The 22,954-nt window shown below is 40.3% G+C and overlaps 1 protein-coding gene across 4 annotated transcripts; it reads right to left on the bottom strand.

The window, feature by feature from the left end:
* Window positions 1-6,868: 6,868 nt before the first annotated feature.
* On the bottom strand, window positions 6,869-21,426 carry THUMPD3 (THUMP domain containing 3). Of its 4 annotated transcripts, none has more exons than XM_063121473.1 (10): window positions 21,307-21,426; window positions 18,874-19,163; window positions 18,257-18,334; window positions 15,255-15,758; window positions 13,911-14,041; window positions 13,281-13,350; window positions 11,313-11,428; window positions 11,059-11,169; window positions 8,912-9,035; window positions 6,869-8,428 (listed from the first exon to the last, which is right to left on the bottom strand). In XM_063121473.1, exons 2-10 carry the CDS (start codon window positions 19,129-19,131, stop codon window positions 8,303-8,305), a joined length of 1,518 nt encoding a protein of 505 aa, XP_062977543.1. In that variant the 5' UTR covers window positions 19,132-19,163; window positions 21,307-21,426; the 3' UTR covers window positions 6,869-8,302. The 4 variants fall into 4 exon arrangements, with proteins under 4 accessions (XP_062977543.1, XP_062977544.1, XP_062977545.1 ...); XM_063121474.1 differs by lacking the exon at window positions 21,307-21,426 and adding an exon at window positions 21,262-21,279; XM_063121475.1 differs by lacking the exon at window positions 21,307-21,426 and having other exon boundaries at window positions 11,059-11,166; window positions 18,874-19,267.
* Window positions 21,427-22,954: the final 1,528 nt, after the last annotated feature.

A 22,954-nucleotide genomic window follows, 5' to 3' on the forward strand; every position in this document is an offset into this window, starting at 1 on the left:
ATCTTGTGGTAGTGAGTTCTATAATTTAACTATGCGCTGTGTGAAGAAGTACTTTCTTTTATTTGTCCTGGATCTCCCACCAATCAGCTTCATGGGATGACTCTGGGTTCAAGTATTTTGAGAGAGGGAGAAAAATGTCTCCCAATCCACATTCTCCATACCATGCATAGTTTTGTACACCTCTATCATGTCTCCCCTTAGCCTCCTTTTTTCCAAGCTAAACAATCCCAGTTGTTGTAACCTTCCCTCATAGGGGAGATGCTCCAGCCCCTTGATCATTTTAGTTACCCTTTTCTGCACTTTTTCCAGCTCTATAATATCCTTTCTTCCCTTAATGTCTGACCCCTAAAAACCCATTTCCTAACATCCATGAGCAATCTTAGAGGAAAGACTTATTTTTTTTATTTTGATTACTAAATCCCGAGAAAGGAATGATAAAAACAGCAACCCAAATTCATGGAATAGAGAGAGAGGGAGCAAAGGAAAGAGGGGTCCTTTTATTTATCTGCTCAGAAGAGCACCCCCTTTCCCTCCTCTCTGTCTCCCCTCCTTTTCTAGATAAGGAACTCAACGGAGCTTCCCAGCAGTTCATAAATCAGCATATACTGAGGAATAAATCTTTGCATTATCTTCTGTTTTCCTTTCCATAATCCAATTATTCTCTTTCCTCCCTTTCCCCTAATATTCCATCTCATTCCAAACTCTAAAAGCCCTTGGCTTTGGGAGCTCCCTGTAGCTCTTCTTTGTCCTCTGGTTCATTCCCTTCTGCTTTTAAACACGCTACAGTCTCTCCGATTCTCAAGAAACCTACTCTTGATATGCTATCTCTGTCTAACTATCGACCTGTCTCTTTGTTGCCTTTTGTTTCAAAGATCCTGGAACGTGTGGTCTACTCTCGTTGTCTTGATTTTCTTTCTAGTAACTCTGCTCTGGATACTTTTCAATCTGGATTCCGTCCTTTGCATTCCACTGAAACAGCCCTTACTAAGATTACCAATGATCTTCTTATTGCCAAGTCTAAAGGCCTTTATTCCGTTCTTATTCTCCTGGATCTAACTGCAGCCTTTGACACGGTTGATCACGATCTTCTTTTAGATTCCCTTCATGACCTCGGATTTTGTGGCTCTGTCTATAACTGGTTTGCCTCCTATCTAGTGGGTCGCTTTTTCAGCGTGTTGGCTAATGGCAGCTCGTCTTCTTCTTTTCCCCTTTCAGTAGGGGTTCCGCAAGGCTCGGTGCTTGGCCCGTTGTTGTTTTCTTTATACATGTTGCCCTTGGGTAATCTTATTCAATCTCATGGCCTACAATATCATCTGTATGCCGATGATACACAATTATATCTTTCATCTCCGGATCTTTCTCCAGATGTTCACGATCGTATCTCGCCATGTCTTTCAGATATCTCAGCTTGGTTGCTTCATCGTCGTTTGAAACTTAATAGGGCAAAGACTGAATTGTTCGTTTTTCCTCCTAAACCTTCTCCTCATCTCTCATTCTCTCTTACTGTCAATAATGTTACACTTACTCCAGTCAAGGAAGCTCGTAGTCTTGGCTTTATATTTGATTCCTCGCTCTCCTTTATTCCTCATATTGAGGCAGTAGCTAAATCCTGTCGTTTTTTCCTGTATAATATTGCCAGAATTCGATCTTTTTTGTCTGTCTCTTCTGCCAAGACTCTTGTTCATGCATTGGTTATTTCTCGGTTGGACTACTGAAACCTTCTTCTCACTGGCCTTCCTTCTTCTCACATCAGTCCGTTGGTTTCTGTTCACCACTCTGCTGCTAAGATCATCTTCTTGGCTTGCCGCTCTGACCATGTTACTCCACTTCTGAAATCTCTTCATTGGCTTCCAATTCACTTCAGAATCCAATATAAACTTCTCCTGTTGACCTACAAAGCTTTTCACTGTCTAGCTCCTTCCTATCTTTCCTCTCTCATCTCACACTATTGCCCCGCTCGTGCTCTTCGCTCCTCTGATGTCATGTTTCTCACCTGCCCAAGGGTCTCCACTTCCCTTGCTCGGCTTCGTCCATTTTCTTCGGCTGCCCCTTACGCCTGGAACGCTCTTCCAGAACATTTGAGAACTACAAGTTCAATCGCAGCTTTTAAAACTCAGCTAAAAACTTTTCTTTTTCCTAAAGCTTTTAAAACTTGAATTGTTCTGACTTTTATACTGCCTGTTTGATGCATTCTCTTAGCCTCCTTATTGCTTTATTATGATTTTATTAGAATGTACGCCTATGCGGCAGGGTCTTGCTATTTATTGTTTTACTCTGTACAGCACCATGTACATTAATGGTGCTATATAAATAAATAAATAAATAAATAAATAATATGCCTCTCCATCCACTATCTTCCCATTTGCTCTTACCCCCTCCTCCAAAACCTCTCATAATCTCCCAAAAGTCTGTTTCTCCCCCAATCAAATTATCCTAAAATGAAACTTTCTTTTCTCCCCGCTTTCCTCCATGATCAGATACACCCCCCCACACCCCTTGCTAGGAGTTAAAACTGCTCAAGGTACTGTACTATCAAACTTACTTTAAACGTACACACACAGACACACACACAGGTCCCTTACTAGAAATTAAAACTGTTCTTTTCTGAACACACATGCACGATTTTCTATGCATCCCAGTGCACCTAGTTTCACTATTGACTTTAAATGCTTGGTTATCTTTAACGTTCTTAGTGTCCATATATGATTCTAATTCCTAATTAAGGATCATCTTCCGAAAATTAATGTAACATCACACTTCCATGGGATTGCACTCACAGGTTTACTTTGAAAAGCCATTATGTAAGCATCAAAAGCTACTTTGGACTGGCCCTCATGTGAGCATCTTTTTAGCTCTGACCACCCATTTATTCAGTAGTAAAGCAGGCTATGGCTGTGGGACATGGGAAGGTGGAGTAGTAGCAGCATATAAGAATTTTATCCCATTTAACCAGATACTCCAACAAGCAGACTGTTGCTCATTTATTTTAGTGCATGCTGATGCACTTTGAGTGGCTGGGGCAGTGTAGGGGTTCTGTTGATGTATTGCCCACCCCGCTGGCCAATAGTCTCCCTTTCTGAGCTAGCCAGGGCCATTTCAGGGTTGGTGGTGAATCGTCCCAGCCTTTTTGTTGTGTGAAATTTCAACATTCACGCTTAGGTTGCTCAGACAGGAGTGGCTCAGGATTTTATGACCACCACGGACTTGTTTCATTTAGTATCTGCTGCATGCATGCAGTAGGGCACTGTCTTGATCTGGTGTTTTGTTAAGTTGGGGCAGATGGTAGTGCAGTTATGTGTGACTCCATTGTCATGGACAGATCACTTTCTGGTTATTTTTGGACTGGCTGCAGGTCAGGGCTAGCCTTAGGTTAAATTGCGCCTCATGTGAGGTCCCCCACCCCTGTGGTCAACTTTGCAGGGCCACCCAGTGGGTTTATGTAGCCTGGTGCACGTGTGACGTTGGGGGCCCTGCAACTGTCCCCTATAAGGACCCATACATATGTGTACAGAACTATTACAGAGGCACAGACTTTGCTTAAAACAAGATGGCAAATTGTAAATCACATGCAGAGCCTAGAGGAGAACACAAACTACATCTAATGTGTATTTTATTTTCCCAACATATAAACCAGGGACAAGCAAAATTAAAAGGGGAACTTTTAATCCACTGGTGGAGAATTCGTGAGGGCTGGGGTGGGTGTCAGTACACTTTTATGTTAAAAAATGTCCTGGTATAGCCAGGTCAGCTCCCTGCTTCAACAGGGAGTTGACTGAGGGCAATGAAACAATAGGGATGAGTAGAGTGCTGATGGAGAAAACATCAGGGTGAATAGGACCAAACATGAGCTGGAGTCCAGGTGGAGGCCTGCTGTGTAGCACTGAGGGCAGTGAAGAGAGCTAGTTCTCTGCCACCATCACATCCATATGGAATAGTCCAACAATGCTTTTTCATGCTTCACAGGACCTCCTTTGCCAGGATCCTAGAAGGGGGAAGGGAAACCTGTTGATAGTTCACTGTGAGCAATTTGCTTCATTATTTAAAGATAAAAGTTGTTCAGGAGGCAGAGCAGGTCAAGTTCTATTTTTAACGATGGTTTTATTGTTGGTATTGTTCGTGTTTTTGTTTTGATTTATTGTACACTGCCTCTGTGGTATTTATAAAAAGGCACTATAAAGTACTTAAAATGATACAGAAACACAAAATTAATTTCTCCTCCACCTTTTTATACCCAGTTCACAAATCTGTGTTAAAACAGGGGGAGGGGGGGGAGACGCCTATTAATGTAGAAATAGATACCCTTCTGAGAGAATCTATATTTGCAAAAATCTTCTTTTTGTCTTTTTTCCCAATGAAGTATAAGAACATGTCTATTGCAACTGCACAATTAGAGACCGGTAGCTGGCAACTGGAATTTGGCCAGGTTAAGTCTTATGGGAGTTCCCCATGCTTTCTCTTCAGCCACTTTAGCAAAAAGCAGTGCAGACAGCATAGGCAGTAGGGTCCCACACTCCTTGGCTTTTCCTTTGTTCCAGACTCCAAAACTAGCTTGTAGGTTGAGCAATCTGTGGCCCCCCAAATGTTGTTGTTATTTTAGCCTGCAACTTCCATGAGCCCTAGCCAGCATAGTAAGGGAATATGGAAGTTGATGATCAAAACATCTGGAGGGCCACAAGTTCTCCACCCCTTTCAAAGAGCTAAGCAGTTGAAATATCACAAATAAAAAGATTAAAGTATATTTGATATCAAAGTCTATCCGTCAAAGATTAAAGAGGTATCCCCTTATCCAAAAGTCTAAGAAATATGGATGTCAAGCCAGCAGTTATGCTTTTGTTTTTAAATCTGCATGCTGTCGTGCAAAACGCAGGTTTCAAAATGAAATAAAAGGGGGAAATACTTTAATGAGATTTACTGTAGCCAAATTTTCAGTAGTAACCACATCCGTGGTTTATTCCCATTAACTGGCATTTCGCCTGCTTTTTTCATTTTGAGTAATGTTCTGCAAGAAACCACAAGTAGCAGATTTTGACTCAACAATCTCTGACTTCAGGTAGTGAAGGAAAGAGGACCAATATATAACTTCTCTCTCTCAACTCTTCCGATAAACGTTAATGAAACGGAATTAAATTCTATTAGGACCTGGAACACAAATTATATTCAGTTAGAACAGGAGTGCACAATTTCAGTGGGAAAATAAGTATTCCAGAGCAAAATCACATTTCAGTTAGATCCACTTACAATAGTTTTGGTATAAATGAGATGTCGCATGTTATATTGATATGAATTTTATATTTTTGAAATTTAATAACTTATTTGCAAAACATACTTAAAACATGAGTTGCTACATTGCCATGAGTTGAGGGACATTTAAGCCAGGGATGCACATATAGAAAAGAACCATATATACAGCTCGCATTGTAGTTGTGTTTTGCTGTAGCCGTTCTCACTTTCAAGAGACAGGTTGTTCTTCTGTTTTAAAAGCTACTGGTCTCTGCCACTGAGTACAGCTGTTGCAAAAGCAGCAAGCCAGCAAAATTCTGGCTTTATATTTGGTTCTCTCAAAAATGCTTTCTTAGGATTCCAGCTTCATTGTTTTAGAATTTCAAGAGGCATACTACCAAACAAAACCTTCAGTTAATAACAGCTAAAGTATTAACCAAACTAGATAAGTTAAAAATATAAGAGTGAAATATGAGCAGCAGGCATCTTGCCCCCTTCTCCATCGCCCCCCCCCCGGCCCCATTGCCTCCCATCCTGTCCCACCTCCTACCCCATCTCACTGGGCTGTAGCGGGAGGGGGGGAATCACCCAAAAGGAGTCTTGTACCATTTGTGCAAGGTTCCCAATTTTGATCAACCCTGCTGTAGCCCTGTAATAATGTTTAGTAGGTCCCTCCAACCACCTGGAGAGGCTTTTCAGGAGATACAGTGGGCTGTAGAAGGGATGAGGGGGAAAATCTGTAGCACGAGCTTGCCTTCTGCTCACAATGGCCTTAGCTAGACCTAAGGTTTATCCCGGGATCGTCCCGGGGTCATCCCTGCCTGCTCCTGGGATCCTCTGTGTGTCATTTACATTAACAGAGATGACTCCAGGACGATCCCGGGATAAACCTTAGGTCTAGCTAAGGCCAATGTTGGATTGCATCCAAATTCTTTTAATCAGAACCATTTCTTATGAAAGTATGTGAAAGTTGTCATAAATGGTATATATAGTTATAATGGGATTTTTAAAAAATGGAATAATGGCAGTGATTAAATACTTAGTTCAGACACTACAACAGATGTGAGATCCACTGAAAAAAAATTCTAAAATACGAAGTAGACATATGCAATATGTTTGCATGAATTTCCTTTGCTTCGTGTGGCAGATATGTTTGCATTTTGGCCAAATGCTGAAAGCTCTAAGAGAGGGAAGAATTCCTTAGTGTTCAAGTACCCGCAGAGAGCCCCAAAGGCTGCAGGATTTTAGACAAGTAAAATATTTTGTGCAGTATGAAATAAAGGGTTCCCTGCATTTGTGTGTCTAACATTCACATTTTTAAAATCTCTTTAACTCAAAATCAATCCAAAGGTAACATTAGTCAATCAATTCATCATGACAATAGAGATAAAACTATCCTTACTGTTCAAAGGTTGAACCTTTTCTTTTTAGTTGGAAAGTACAGTTTTCAGTTTTTCCCTTCCCTGGGAAGTTCTAACTATAGTATCATTATATTTAAAATAATGAATGTGGTTGGATACTTGGCTTCTGTTAATTTTCTTTGGACTTTTGTGTTAATGAAATGTTAACTAATATACTTAAAGTGTCCTTAAATGACTAGTCTTATTTTTTGTGGCCACAAATAAGCACCAGAACAGAAGAACAATAATCCTGGTAAAAACTTTATTACATACACAGGTAAAAATAAAAGATAAAATTCAATACCGCAGCAGCAACAACAAAGTACTGTGAAACACCAAAGCAATCCCAATAGGCAAGAAATGGAAACCCGGGATGGCAAAAGTGCTTTAAAGACGAAGCTCTACCATTTTGTAGTAATTGGAACAGTGCTGGTGCTTTATTTCTCATAAAAAAAGCTCATTCAGTTGCCTTTCAAAGCTGGTTGTTACATAGCTGCAACCCAAATCCGAATAAAAAATTCCAAACATTTCCTTAACCATATGAGTTTCAATCCCTAAATGCTTTCTAATTTAAAGGGCTGTGCATCTGACACATATATTTCAGAATAGTTTGGGTTTAAGCCATTCTTTTCAAGCTGATGGGAACAGGCTCCCAAATTTGATAAGCCTGTTTCTGATAACATTTCCTGGGCACAGCTGTGATCTTGCATAAATCTTGTTTATTAGATTATACTCAAGAGTCATCTCAGGTTACTGTTATCCAACTATTGCGCATTTGTTCTTAGAAGTTGACACAGCTTTTTGCTTGTCATTAACAGAGTAGACACAATTGCACTATAAATATTCTCATCTACATCTATCCTATACGTTCAAACCAACAGTAGTACATGTGAAGAATACTATAGCATTTTTCAAGTCTTATTCTGAATTAGAACCATGACTATAGAAATAAAGGCTGATAGTACACCTTCTCAGCCCTGTGTACAGGAGGAATCCACATGGCATATCAAAGTAAACAAGGACATGGGACTTAAATTGAGGTAGCAGATGAGATAACAGGTAGCACTATTGAGATAGGCTCTGAAGTAGAGCCTATTTATCAAATAACAGAAGCAATCCTTCCTACTATCCTTGTTGCCCATTTTTGGCAATGCTAAAACAAAACAAATTGGAGCAACTTCTCCAATGGCGAAATGTCTTCATTAAAGCAATCCTTACCTACCTAAACGATATTCTAAACTGAATAACATCTGAGGAAACACTCCGTCCCCAGAATTCTTAACACAACAGCATTTTAAATGAGCTCTTCTGCAATCTGATGTGAAAAAAAAGATCAACCTGCAAGTCTTTTCACAAAACAGGATAAACTTGTCCTGTGAATATGAAAATACATTTGCACCCAAACTGTAACAGTAATTCGGATTTACAGGCACATAGAAGTTACTAGTTTCATGAATAAATTGGTTATACTTTTCTATTTAAGCCCTGAAAGATCCCTCAAAAGCTTCTAGTTGGGTATGACACAACCGATCCTTTGATCAGTAAGCTTGCTAATATTTTCAGCCCCACTCAAGATCATAAGGATGAACTGGCTCAAAATCTCAGGCAGACATTTTACAAAGAGCCCTCTGAAATGTAGATGAGTGCAGATGTGGTTAAGTACATTGGCCAAGATGTTTCCACTATGTTCTTGTTTCTTCTATTCTTTCTCCAGACCGTTTCAGGAGATACACAGCAGCATGGAGTCCCCCAACATTCACCCAAATTGTTTGAGACTTTCGCCACAGGTGTCCGATTTTTGACAAGGCCTGAAATGCAAAATAGTTTCAAGTTTCTCCAAGCAGACCTGGCAGTTATTAGCACGACAGATAAACTTTCCATTTTCAACTGCCATGGCAAATATGTCTAAGCTTCAACCTTACTGCTAACCCTAGCAGGAACTTCCATTATTTTTAAATCAGCCAAAAATAAAGATAACAGGAAAAGCTTCTGTTATTTTAGGGGAAAGCCCTTCCATCTCCAGCTTTGAAACATGATTTAAGGATCCTGAAAAACTATGTAAGTTTACACAATTGAGCAATAATAATCAAGAACTCCATAATGGAGTTTGTCTCTGGGGCATTGCTCCCCACCCCCAACATGACCCTGTACATTTCTTTCAATTCTGACAGCATTTAGTCTGGATAAAAGCGTATCCTTGTCAATAAAAGTTTGAGCCAAATTAACTTTTCTGCCTTTATGTGTCAGCTGCAGAGAGCAAAAAGCCTTGAGGATAGCTTGTCACTACCTACCTTGGCAAAACATTTCCTATCTTGAGTCAGCAGCACAGCTCTGCCAGTCCTTGGTCTGCAAATCCGACCCATCTCCATAAGGCAGGATGGATAGAGATCCCAATTCTTTTTCTTAGACCCTATCCTACAGGGAAATTGGAAAGGAGTTGAATCTAAGTAACTGTACCTTTAAGAGTGCCTAATATTTATTGCCCATGCTAGTGAGTTTATTTTTCAGAAATGGTGCTTCACAGTTAAGACAGTAGAAAGGTTGAATCACACTTGTATCCCTCATGCACACAAGTCTTAACATGCACATCTTATGCTAAGATATGGGAATTACAATAATAATAAATTTATTTGTTACCCGCCTCTCCCTCTGGATCGAGGCGGGGTACAACACAAATAAAAACACCATAAAATACGTAAAACTAAAACCAGTGCATCATTAAAAGCAGCACACCATTAAAAAAGGCATCTTAAAAAAGGCAGTAAGTGACATATCATATAGCCCTTTTGCTTCCAAGATGGCATACCCTGCATATCCACATGCTTAATCTACATGCTGTTACAAGTTTTGGGGGGTGGAGTGGGGAATCAAAACTTTTGATGTTGCCTTATTTATTAATTTCTGGAATAAACATATTCTACTTAGGATATGTAGGGAGTTGCATAGATCTAGTTGCAGAAGATCTCTAGCTTTGAATCTAGTAGAATGCTAATAATCTCAAATGTTAACAAAATTTCAGACAAGATTTCTGGTCCTCATGGTTACAGAGCAAACCCTGAAAAAAATGTGCTGACAAGTTCAAGAAAAGGGAAAAGGCTTGTGTGGAGATTCCAATAGTCAGAAGGAGAGGGGTCTCCACACAGCGTGCCTCCATAGGCTCAAATCCTGTAACCTCATAGAAGCAGTCAATGCACTACTGCATTCCACCCTTCAATGAAATTCAACCTCCTCCATAGTCCCCACTTTACAAAGAGTGCAACCAGAGATGTGTAAATCTTGTGATTTTTTTTTACATTGTGCAGATTCAGTAAACTTCCTTATTTGTATAATTAAACAGAATCACCAAATTGCACGATCACATGCAGCAACACTTTTGGTACACAATTTCAAACAATGGGACTGCCACCTTTCTATCTTTTCTATCCAAAATGTCTGTGTTTGCATAGAACAGAAAGCTGGGATTTCTAGCAAATCCTGGCTATGAATGAGCTGTGTGCTAGTGCTAGTAGCCTGTTTGCTTGCACTAGCAAGTAAATCAGAAATGGTTGTGCACATCATCCAAGCCCAGGATCCTGGCTTGTTGCTCCCAAACAATCTAGGCTTAAGCCACACTGACGCAGTTTGCACCAGGATGAGCCAAGAGCATGAGCTGTGTTCTTGTTGTTTCTGCTTTTAATTAAGAACCCAGGAACAAGCCATTCCTGGGTTATTTCATGATGTGCAAACCCAGAAACTCTGGGTTGATTATGGGTTTAGCAACCTGAAGTTAACCAACAACAAGCCATTGAAAGAGGAAATGCCAAGTGCATAGGAGACAGCGCATTTGTCGCTGCACTCTTCCTTGGCAATTCCTGGGTTAATCAAGGAATTGTTTAACCCAGGAATTGTCACGGATGAATGCCGCAACAAATGTGCTGCCTCCTGTGCCTTCCTGGGTTAAACAATTCCTTGTCTAACCCAGGAATTGCTGCTATGATGTACAAACCAGGTCACTGGCTTGTTCCTGGCTTATTTGGGAGCAACAAGCCAAGTTCCTGGGTTTGGATGGCCCATGCAAGTCATTTCTGGTTTATCTGCTTGTACTAGTAGGAAAAGCTAAGCAGAAGTGAATATGCTGGATGCACCAGGATATACCTCATTCACAGCAAGCCAGGACTTGCCAGCAATCCTGGCTTACCATTCTATGCAAATGTGGCCAATGAGCTATCAGTGTCATGCTACAAAGGTAAAGACCTAGATAAATGTTGACAATCAGCAGGTATGTAGACCTACGTAAATGTAAGAGGCTTCAAACTTTGATAGCAACTCCAAAATACAGATATACAGGTCAATCAAACAGACCCTTGCAAGTTTGGGAACTCCACTGCACATCTAAGGCTCTGACAAACCTTAGAAATATAGTAAATGTAAAATGCATATACACTGAATGGAACTTTACCTCTTTCCAAACGGCATATCCGTTACAATGACATCCACAGATCCAGTCCTCAGTGGTATACAGCAGCTATCCCACTGAATACTATCTATTGGTTTGCTTGGAGATGTGCTACTATGGATTTAAAAAAAAAAAATCAGACCAGGAGTTATGATTATGAACTGGTAAATTTTTAGAGGATCAAAAAAAAAAAAAAAAAAAAGTTAAACAAAACAAGTAATTATCGCACAAGCTACTACTGTGTCCTTAAATCCTACCTGTCTTTACTTTGACTTTGCTTCATTACAGAGGATATATTATTTGCTGTCCTCTTCACAGCCTGTGGATTGTTATCCCCAGCAATATGATAGCAGTTGGGCCACTCAGTTGCCCCCTATCAGTGAGAAATATATATAATGAACTCAGCAATGCAATAACACACCTGAAATCTAATTCTGGAAGTTAATTCCTACCATATAATGTAGGGAAGAATTGAGAGTTGATTCTTAATCCACTACTTGCCGCTCTTTGCAGATACCACTGCAGAGATGCTGGGTCCTAAAAGGAAGTGTAGGCTTTCTGTGCTACAGTGCCATGGGAGTATCAGGGGTCTTACTAACTGCTAACGGTTGAGCAACTATTGATTGCCTGAAGTGTTCTCTGTTGACTGGCCAACCCAGATGTGGGTTGGGGGAGTGGGGCAAGCCCTTTGCATAAACACTAGCCTACCTTGCAATCCGGCAGAGACTTTGGGATGCTGGGCTAAGTTTGCAGACTCTATCTGCTATTAAACAGGTCTCTACTCTTACCTCACCAATCCTTTTAGAAAGGAAAACAGGACTTTTATCCTATGCACCTTTGTTGTTTATTCGTTCAGTCGTTTCCGACTCTTCGTGGAACCTACATGGAATCTAATGCAACCCCTCCCTCCAAGTGGGAGGACTGCCAGGTAAGAGCCCAAGATGACCAAGATTAGGACTTTCTTCTCTGTGTTCCTGGCCTCAGGGGTACAGCAACCCTGTATTCCTCTCTGCTCTGAGGCAGAGAGGAAAGCAATCGGTTCCTTGGTTTTGCTTGGGTTTAGGACAATCTTCTACCTCTTACTTGCTGCCCCTTTGAGCCAGACAGTCACAACAGATATGAAGAAAATTTGGTATTTGAAAACTGCTGAAAATGGCTACCATGTGCCACCAAACTAAAATACCCAAGAGCTAAAACAGAGCAGTAGAATCGCTGAGATAACCATAGGCAAGCCCATTGTCTTTTCGCCTCAGCATCTCAATGCAGTAATAAGAGTATGTTATGCGGATTTCAAAGAGGACATTACAGATATCTAAGCACTTACCAAGACCCAATGGGCAGCATCCAATGGGGTGCTTCTGTCCCTGCCAATTCTCTTCTGCCCCATTCCTTTCTGCAAGCCACACAAATTCCATTGTGCAGCAAGAACCACCACTTATGCAAGAGAGATTTAGCGTGTCCTAGGAGAAGCCCTCAAACAAGTGGAAACGCAAGCTCCACTGACCTGCCTCCTAGCGTTTCTGCTCATTTCAGATTACTCTGGAAGCGCTAAACTGCAATTGTGTAAGAGGGGGTGTAAGAGAATGGGAAGGGACGTAGGCACCCTGTTGGAATCTGCCCTATATAAATAGTAATAGTAGAAGAGAAAGTAGTAGCAGTTTATACATCCTATTATCTTGAGAATGAGTAATTCAGCTGTCCACCCTATATATCCAGCAAAAAGGAAGAAATCTAAGCCCATAGACTTAAACACACCCACTAGGACAGACTTCCTGGTCATGCTGGCTAAGAATGAAGGGAGTTGCTGTCCAGCACATCTGAAGGGCAGCAAGTTGGGGAAGGCTGCACTACATAGTAAATCTCTGATTTTAGTGGGAGTAGCTTCTGAGTAAACATGTTTAGGATTGCTTTGTAACCCTTTTTTTCTGCTAGACAACACATCCATACAATGTATCACAATAATTTATCAACATGCCAGAGTATTTCTGGGTCTTGTTGGAGTTGTGTGATACCATAGCCTATTATCAGCTTTGAGGGTAGGAAGGCTAGGTTGTCAGACATGGCACATGGAGCAGATATATAATTTTTTTCTCTGAAACTGGTCCAATGGAGTTCAATGTGCTTACTGCCAGGTAAGTAGTAGGAATACAGCCTAAACTTGGCAAGCTATCCTATACTTTTGTTTTAATTTTAAAATGGGAAGAATAAATCAAACATTGTAATACCTCTATCGGTATAGCACCTGTCCCACACATTGGATCAATTATGATGTCAGCTGGTTGCGGATCACAGAGCCTAAATATTAGGATCAAGATAAACTGATGAGAAAAAGGAAACATCCATAAATTGTATCAAGTTTTGTGTGATAAAGGCAAGAGCAGATTAGGAAAACATTATCAAGCATAAAAAAACTAAAACAGTACAATTGCTCAGAAAATACAACTTCTTAAAAGACATCAATTTTTTGAATTTCAATGCCAAAATCAAGGGTAAAGATTACCCCACCCCCATATAGTGAACTGAGATACTGCTGAGGACATGTTTATGCTTTAAAATACTAACCCAATTTGCACATCATGGCCAATCCCTGGTTTGTTTAACTCTCCAACCCACTTGTCATTCCACTTTCAATTAACATGCTTTGTGATGTGTGAACCCAGAAACTCTTTTTTATGGGCTAAACAACTCAGAGTTAACTAAACAACAAACTAGGAGTTAACTTGGGTTGTTTCACCCATAAACATACCAGAGTTTCCGGCTTTGCATGTCATGAAACAACTCAGGAACAGGGTGTCCCAGGTTAACTGAAAGTGGAAGCTGGTGAGCTTTATTTCCTAATAAATCTTTGCACTTACCTGAGCATACCATACGCTAGAGTGGATCGAAGAGTTGTAGGCCCAAAATGTGTAATATTTCTTCTATGAAGACTCTCTTCGGTTAAGGCAATCCCGACTACTACTTCATTATTGTGGATGTTGAGGAGAACCTACAGTAAAGTTCATTAATATTTAGAACACAGAGACATTACTATAGGTAAATAATGACACACACAAAAAAGCAGAAGATACCACCTCACGATACGATCAGGAAATGCTAATGAAGGTTTTCCCATGCCTTCTCTATTTAGTAGATGAAAACCCATCTCTCATAAGCTGTAGTACATCCTGTTTAGTAACTCAGGATCTCATTCATCTCTCATTTATAGGTAGCTGCTACCTGTCCTAATAGCCAGGATGTATGATAGCTGATATAGAGCTAAACAACTAACATGGCCCCACAACTGGTTCTTGCCATGTTGTGTCCTCTTAGGGGTCAGGCATTCTAAGTTAGAAATCTGAGGTAATACAAGAAACCACTGACCAATCTCTGTGAAGTGAGGTTGCAGTGGTGTAGGAAAACAGATAATTCTGAAAAAATATATGCTAATTGTTCTGTTTTACTTAGAAACCATAGAGCAATCCAGCTAATTTTTAGAACAGTCTTCCACTACTCCTTCAGCATACTATAGTTCACAAGCATCAAATCAAACCTCCATTAGTTTCCTTGTCATGATGAATGGGGTACATTGCACATGGCTAAATTGGACACCACTGTCCAGTATTGGACTGAATCTCTCTCTTCCTCTGTCATGGCCATGAGGAGGAAATTTGAAATTTCCAACCACTGGCTTATCAAAAATGAAACTGGAACCTTCCAATTCTTCATAGCCATTCCAGAAGAGGGGAGGGGGAGCGCAGAAATCCGAGGCTCAATGCTGCTCATACCCATATCATGATAAACCTTGATTCACAGCAGCAACGCATTAACCAAGGCATTGCAGGGATGAGCAGAGGGCATAAGTTGCACACTAGTCATTTCTTCTTCTAATTAATAACCCAGGAACACCCCATTTCTGGATTGTTTCATGTCATATGAACTTGTTGGGTTAATTCTGGTTTGTTTAAGCCCCAAACAACCCAGAGTTCCCAGGTTTGCACATCACGAAACAACCCCATTCCTGGGTTGTTAATGAAAAGCAGAAACAAATAAGCTTAATTTGTAAGCTCCACTTGTCCCACAATTTCTGGGTTAAACAAGCCAGAAACTGCCACTGTGATGTGTGAACTGGATCTATGGGATGTTCAAACTGATAAAATATGTAAAGATTTAAATCTTGTCTGTTTATAAGATAACATTTAACAATAATAATATTGTTCTACCTCTACATCAAAATTGGTCATATCTGCTTTCCACTGAAAGAAATCTTGCACGGCTCCTCCAAAATCTCTTGCTGCCTCATTTGATTTAAAGCTATGCTTATCGCCAGCTCTGTTGCAGGTCACACGGAATTTCAGCGTCTCAGCTTCAATTCCACACTTCTTGCAATCACCAGATTCATTTTCATGTTCACCATTGGATGCTAACTCTTCTTTAGAATCAGATTGTTCGTCATCATCCGGTGGTACCGTTTCATCAACGTTTTCTGGGTCTGTAACTACAGCAGACCCCAAAATATTTTGCACAGGATCATGCAATTCTTTATCAACTGTTCCCTCTTCACTTCTGTCATTTCCTAGCTTCTCTTTCTTTGCATTACTTTGTTGATTGCCTTTTCTCCGTCTTGTTTTTCTTTTCTTAAGGCTTGTATTTAACTTCCATACTTCCAAAGGGTCAGTCCAAGGCAGATTCTTAGCCAGCTCCTCTAAATCCTTTAGAGCTTCTTCCTATAACACATCAGCAAAAAGTACTCGCACAATTCTTTGTACAGTGCCACGTACATTTATGGTGCTTTATAAACAGATAACAATAACAGTAACGACACATTTTATACAGCCAAACAACTCCTATATTTGCTAAATTTCAGAAGAGTAGTTTGTTTATCTGGTGCAGCAGTTGTTATGCTGATATGGCACATTAGAGATTGTGGCTTCAATACAGTCAATGTGCAGGCCCATGAAATGGCTTGTGGGGATTGAGGGGATAAATGGCTTGAGGGGATAGGGCTTTCAAGCCTATCCCCTCAACAGCAAACATTGGCCATTATATTATAACTGGAGGGAGATGAGGGGGGAAGCAGGGCAATGCTACTCCACCAGTCCTGCAGAAAGGCCTCCCTCAGGAAGGCCCCTCCTCCCTCAGCTGTTGCCACCAGCAGCCATTCCAGCAGGAGGTTGGGAAGGACAGCAGGGACTTTCTACCAAGCCTGCTTCAGTTTTCCCTCTTTTCTACCCATCCCTTTTTCTTTCGGTGTCCTGTCTTTTTACACTGTAAGCCTGCAGGCAGGGGCCATCTCAATTAACTGCTTGTAAGCCACCCTAGGAGCATTTATGGCTCAGGAATTGGTTGGAAATACTTTAAATGCCCATGCACCCCCACCCCCCAACACACACAGAGTAAAGCAGGTTTAATAAAGAGAAAACGAAAGATAACGAATGCAAAATGTGTATAAATAGTGCTGCTGCCAGGGCCGGTGCCAGAATATTTTGCGCCCTAGGCAAGGTGAGCTATTTGCACCCCACCCCAATTTTTTTTGCCAACTTTGAATCAGCTGTTCAAAAATAGTTTCTGAACTATTATATTTTCCTTTTATTTTTCTTAAAACAGCTAATTTGTATAAAACTGTCACCACTTAAAAGGCAGTACTGCGCCCCTCTGAGGTCTGCGTCCTAGGCGGCTGCCTAGTTGGCCTAATGGTAGTGCCGGCCCTGGCTGCTGCTACACGACAACACCAGCTAATAATTTGCTCAAGTTTCAAATATGAATTTTAATCAACTGGCAGTATCCATCTGTGTCATTTTGTTAGTGCAAATGACACTGTAGTACCAAAACTAGGTTCTGAACTGCGCATCAGGGGAGAATTTAACTAAAGTTATGTTTGCACAAGTGGATATGCATTAGACTTGTGCAACTGCTTGCACATTACACTTGCACAACCTGTGGTGCATTATGCTTGTGCCACTGGTTTTGCAACCAGTGGCACAAGCATAACACACAACCAGTTGCACAATGAAAGATTTGGCAGAGCTCTACTAGCATTATTTGAGTTTACAGAATGACACCATTGGATACTGCCCAACTGCTGAGACATTGAATAAGAATAATCACCTCCAGGCTAGTTTACAGTAAAGTACTCTACATGGTGCTGCACTTGAAAACCATTTAGAAAGTTAAACTGATAAGGAACACTAATGACAACTTGCTGGCTGGAACTGTGTTACTAAGAATGTATTACTGAGACATTTAATCTACAATAGTTGGGCATTGGTTTCTGGGTTCATTTCAAGGTGCTAATTTTTACCATCAAAACCATAAGTGTCATGGGATTGGGGTATTTAAGAGACAGCCTTCTCCTAAATAGCACACCTTGTGCATTCTTTTCAACATCAGAAGCCTTGCACTGGATACTTCCGCCAGATGAGGCTTGGCCAAGGTCCACAAGGGAGCAGGGCCTTTTCAGTAATGGTGTCAAATCTTGGACAGATGCTAAGTAGTTTCAGGTGACAGGCTAAAACTTGGCTATTTGGTATTTGGGTTAAATGATATTGGTTCTGCTATTGTTTTTTCTTGGTCTGTTTTTGGCTGTTTTAATGGCTGGCTTTATGCTGTGGTTTTAATTCTGGTTCTAAAAATGTTGTTTTGGGTTGCATTTAGTAAGTGAGTTTGTTATTATACTGTTTTAATGTTGTGTGTTGTTAAACATTGTGGGTTGCCACGTGAGAAGAATGCACCAGACTGAAGCAAAAAGGAAGGGGAACTCGTGGGACCCACTCCATCACTGCAGCGGAGATACTAGCTGCCATTTGGAATCTCTCCTCCCTAAACTGATTCCATTCAAGCTGGTTAGAAATACAAATCTATAACAAAGAATTGGTGTCTGCATTTGCTTGTTTTCTTCTTTTCTCCCCATCCCGTCTTGTCCATTAGATTGTAACTATGCATGCAGTGACTGTCTTGTTTAATCTTTGTACAGAACTTAGCCAATTTTAGATGCTTTACAAATAATTAAAATATCTGTTTTAAAAATAAAATAAATACTGATTATTCAAGGACACTAGAAAGCTTATGGCAAAACTTTATAAATTATCACCACTTTCTAATATGTTTAAAAACTATATTTTTCTATTAAAAACATACCAAGAATTTCCATAAAACAATTTCCTGTACTATTTTTTTAATTCAAAAAATCAACTTGTTTAGAATTGTGAGTGAAAAGATAACTTACCTTAGTTTCTTTAAACTGATAATCTTTGAACTCTTGAACGATAACAAATAAGTTGTCAACTGATCTTAACTGGTGAACCTAAATGAAGTTAGAGATAATCTTATTTATTGTTGCACAAGCATTTCCAATATTTATAGCATAGCTTATAAAGAAAATGAAGTTGTCACCTTTAATTAGAAACATGTTTTGTTTGAGGTCTGGTCTGTGTTCGGCAACTCTTTAATTTCCATTTTGTGGCTACTGTTTGTATACATGTATACATATGCATTCCTTCTTAGAACTAAGGGTTGTCTGTTACCAAAGACTGTTATTCTGAACCCACTTTATTTAGTATCAAACACAGAAAGACCCAAATAGACATATATTGGATTACAGTGAAAAACATATCACATTTTTTTACTGTTCTTTCTTCTCATCCGTCCCTCCCCCTCAATTTTAATATTTGTTTTTCCTTGCTCCATAAACAAAAGCTTCAGGAAGAAAAGCAAACAATTAAAAAGCTAGGTTGTAACTCTGTCCTTTGTGACCATCAAGGAAATGTACATGGGGTAACTGCAATTACAATAGCCCCAAACAAATTAATAGGAAATATTACTCAAATAATAAAATCTGCAAACCTGTGGAAGGCTGATTACAGGAATTTCAAAATAGATTTTCCCTCGGTCCTTGCTAATCCTCGATTTTGACCCTAGCTTCTCTTGTACTTCATCTGCGGCAGTCAGCTCAAATCCAGTTGGTACAGTAGCTCCAATAGTGACCACAATATCTTTAGAGCTTGTATTGGGATTGGCTTCTTTGTTCTCATATAATGATTTACATGCTTCACCAAGGCTCACTTCACATAACGCATCAGCATCTTCTTCAACTCCAGACATCCTGGTAACCTATTATGTTCTTAACAGACCTTCTATAAAAGAAAACACTCTTTAAGCATGTAATGAAACCTTTAAAGCAATTTACTGGTTGAGGTCATTGAAACAAAACAGGGGCCAAGATCTAAAGCCAATACAAGTTCTCTCCATGTTAAAATCTGTTAAATAATACAAGCACATCTCTATGTAGAGCAACTTGATCAAATGTACACAAAAGTAGTATCTCTAAGTTCAATGGACTTACTTCCAAGTGGTCACAGTTATTAGCAGATACTTGCTATTAACTCAAGCTTTCGCAAATCAACAATGAAGTACCATTCTGAAAGGATCCCCTACATACAGACAGGATCTACCATGCCCTGTAGCATAATTGCCAACTTAATTTGAATAAATCAAATTAAACTGCTAAAAGAAGGCAGCATCTGCCTAATTTAAGGTAGGTGCAGAACATGACCTATTTAGACTACTTACTGGGTTTAGGACAAGGTGCTAATAAAATCAATCAAAAGAAAGTTTGGAGTTGTTAAACTGACATTTACTGTTATTATATATGAACTTAAAAGCATAGGGGGCCAGGAAAACTAAGAAACTAAGCAGTTAAAGTGTTATCCTACCATTTTTTAAAATGTAGATTGAACAGAAAAAGAAAATCAGAGAAGTTACATTCTGAAACAGCCTATCAAAAACAGATTAGATATGGAAGAAAATAGCCTTATTAGTTTTAAAGTAGGTGATAAAAATTAGTTTCTCCCCCTCAATTATTTTGTATGTCTTCCTTTTTACTTGCATGAGCTGCCAGGCTTTTTTAAAAAAGTTCTACTATCACCTCATCTGTACAAGCTGAGTAATTATAAACTGGATGTTTTACATTATTAGTCAGTTAAATCCCTTGATTGATTGACTCAATCCTGCCTTAGTTTAGGAAACAAGACTAGACAGGAAGTGACTTTTAGCATTTTTAGGTGGCAACTCTATGCACATTAACTTGGGAATAAGCCCCTCTGAACACAGTGAAATTTACTTCAAAGTAAATACATTTAGGATTATGCTGCACTTCTATTTTAATTATTCCTAAATAACTGATTATTCAAATACTTTCTAGTTGCACAGAAATCTCTGAAGTACAATGTGAAACTTGAAAAAAGCCCAATAAAAGTTTCCTTCTAAACCATCCCTAGCCACTTTCCTTTGGCAACAAATGATACATGGATAGAACCAACCATGCATAACTTGTGCTGAATTGCAGTGAAAGGCTGTATTCCTATGTACGCTTATCTGAGAACAGGTACCACTCAACACACTGGAATTTACTTTTCAGTAAATATGCATAAGAGTAGACACCAGAATAAATGGAATGACTATGCACAGGTAAGCCCTACTGATTTTAAAACTGGATCCTACGAATCTCCCCCCCCCACACACACACTCTTAATGATTTTGGATCCAGAAGGGGTTTGTGAGAAGAATTAATTTTAAAACACAGAGAGAGAATAAGAGATAGCCCTGACACAACGGAACCGCCCAATTAATCTGCACTGCAGATAGTGGTGAAATGGAGAAACGGCAGAGGAGGAGACATGCAGCAAAAGGAAGCTGGATACACCTTTTCTGGAGCAAAACAAGTTTATAAAGATGATTTTTATAAGAAAAGGTGGGGTGACCATACGAAAAGAAGGACAGGGCTCCTGTATCTTTAATAGTTGCATAGAAAAGGGAATTTCAGCAGGTATTATTTGTATTTATGGAGAACCTGGTGAAATGCCCTCTTCATCACAGCAGTTAAAGCTGCAGGAGCTATACTAGAGTGACCAGATTTAAAAGAGGGCAGGGCACCTGCAGCTTTAACTGTTGTGATGAAGAGGAAATTTCACCAGGTTCCCCATATATACAAATAACACCTGCTGAAATTTCCTTACCAATACAACTGTTAAAGATACAGGAGCCCTGTCCTCCTTTTCATATGGTTACCCTAGAAAAGGGTTTCTCTACGATTCCATATAGCCACAACTTAAAACCACTCCCAGAGCTAGAAAATTCAATTATCGAGATAGCAGAAAAGCCGGAATGAAATTCTGCCCAAAGTTAAGTAGGAACCGTCTTTTTCTACCTTCCAGCCTAAGGTACAAAACATACACTAACACTGACTGGAGGAAGGTGATCTTGGGAGAGAAGAGGCACCTTTTTCTTCAGAGCTTGTTTTACGCTGCACTTCTCTGGGGGTCGTGGAAGGGGAGCGGGGAGAGTATTGGGGCCGCTCCAGGAGAAACGGCGTCAAATGCGGGCCTCTCAGGCTCCGCCCTCGGGCTCCACGGATACCGGGGTCGCCTTCTCCGTCGCCGCCTCCTCCGCTACTCGTAGCAACAGTTCGGCCTGTGCACGAGGAGCATCGAGAAACTCTTCCGGAGAACGGTCCAGCCAGCGAGCAATCGCTTCCTGGACGGGCATTCGCTGTCCACCTGCGCAGAGATAGCGCCACCTGGAGGAGAGCTCGCGCTCAACGGCTTCTTCAGCCAGTGTTGCTATAGAAACTGCTGCAACCTTGCTTGAGGTCTTAGCTAGGGTGGAGGGGGCTTTCTAGCGAATTCGTCTTGGCTTTCCTCTCCCGTTCTCACTGAGGACGAACCTGCCCAGGCTGTAGCATATATTTTGCAATCTGCAGGCTATAAAGAAAGGCTGCTCCCTTTTCTTATTTATTTATTACATTTCTATACTGCCCAATAGCCGAAGATCTCTGGGCGGTTCACAAAAATTAAAAACATTCAAAGTATAAAACAACAATATAAAACCTTAATATAAAATACAATATAAAAGCTCAACCAGATAAAAACAGCAGCAATGCAAAATTACAAATTTATACAACAGCATGTATAAATCTTATACAACAGCATGGAACCCTAGGCACTTATACTTAGGGTTCAGCCCCATTGTACCATGGGTAGAGCTACACTACTGCTTTATAGCGGTATTGAAGTGCACTGATAATTGCTGGGGGACATGACTCATTCCATATAGCGCTTTCATTGTGTTATTTCCTGCTTTTTATTCTACATTTGTAATGATTTAACACAAGGTGTAGAACTAGCCTTAGTGAGATTTACTGCAAAGTAAACTTTTATAGGTTTAGCTTCCCCACCCTTTGTGTCAAGTTCTCCCTTTGCATATCAACATAGGAAGCTGGCCTGGCCACATGATCACAGATAGAGAAATTTCCTCCACCATAAGTGTGGGCATGCAACCAAACTCAGAGGCTTGCAATCGTCCATTGCAGAGCAGGAAAAGGGTCAGTCTTCCTGCTTTGCATTTCCACTAGGCAGGCTTTTTGCCTGTCTAATTGGTGTTTCAGAGGGGGAAGGGAAGGAAGCTGAAGAGGCCCCAGGATAGCTCTTATCCAGGCCTCCCCAGTCTCATCCCCTCCCCATCCACCAAAATGCACTTGTGTTTTACTGTTTGTTGCCAATTTATGTAAAGTATTTGTGATGTTTAAATGATAGTTGCTCTTTAAGATGTATGTGCTGTGTGGACTGCAAATACAAGGTTGGTAAGTAGTTTAGTGGTAGAGAGTGGTGAGAATGTAAAGTGAATGCTGATTGGGTAGTGGTTCAAAGGTCTGGATTGGTTGTTAGTAGTGAGGCGGACAAGGAGGGTTGGAGCTCTGATTGCTAACTCTGAGGTTAGAGCATGGGAATCTGAAACATCACATGGCCCCTCAGGTGCTGTCTAGGGGCCTATAGGTTTGCTCCCTAAATGGGTTGTATCTAATGTTTGAGCTGGCTAGAGTAGTTGCATTGAAATTAAAAGGACTTATGCTAGAGCAACATTGGATACA

The sequence above is a fragment of the Elgaria multicarinata genome, chromosome 3, assembly GCF_023053635.1.
Source record: "Elgaria multicarinata webbii isolate HBS135686 ecotype San Diego chromosome 3, rElgMul1.1.pri, whole genome shotgun sequence".
NCBI classification, from domain to species: domain Eukaryota; kingdom Metazoa; phylum Chordata; class Lepidosauria; order Squamata; family Anguidae; genus Elgaria; species Elgaria multicarinata.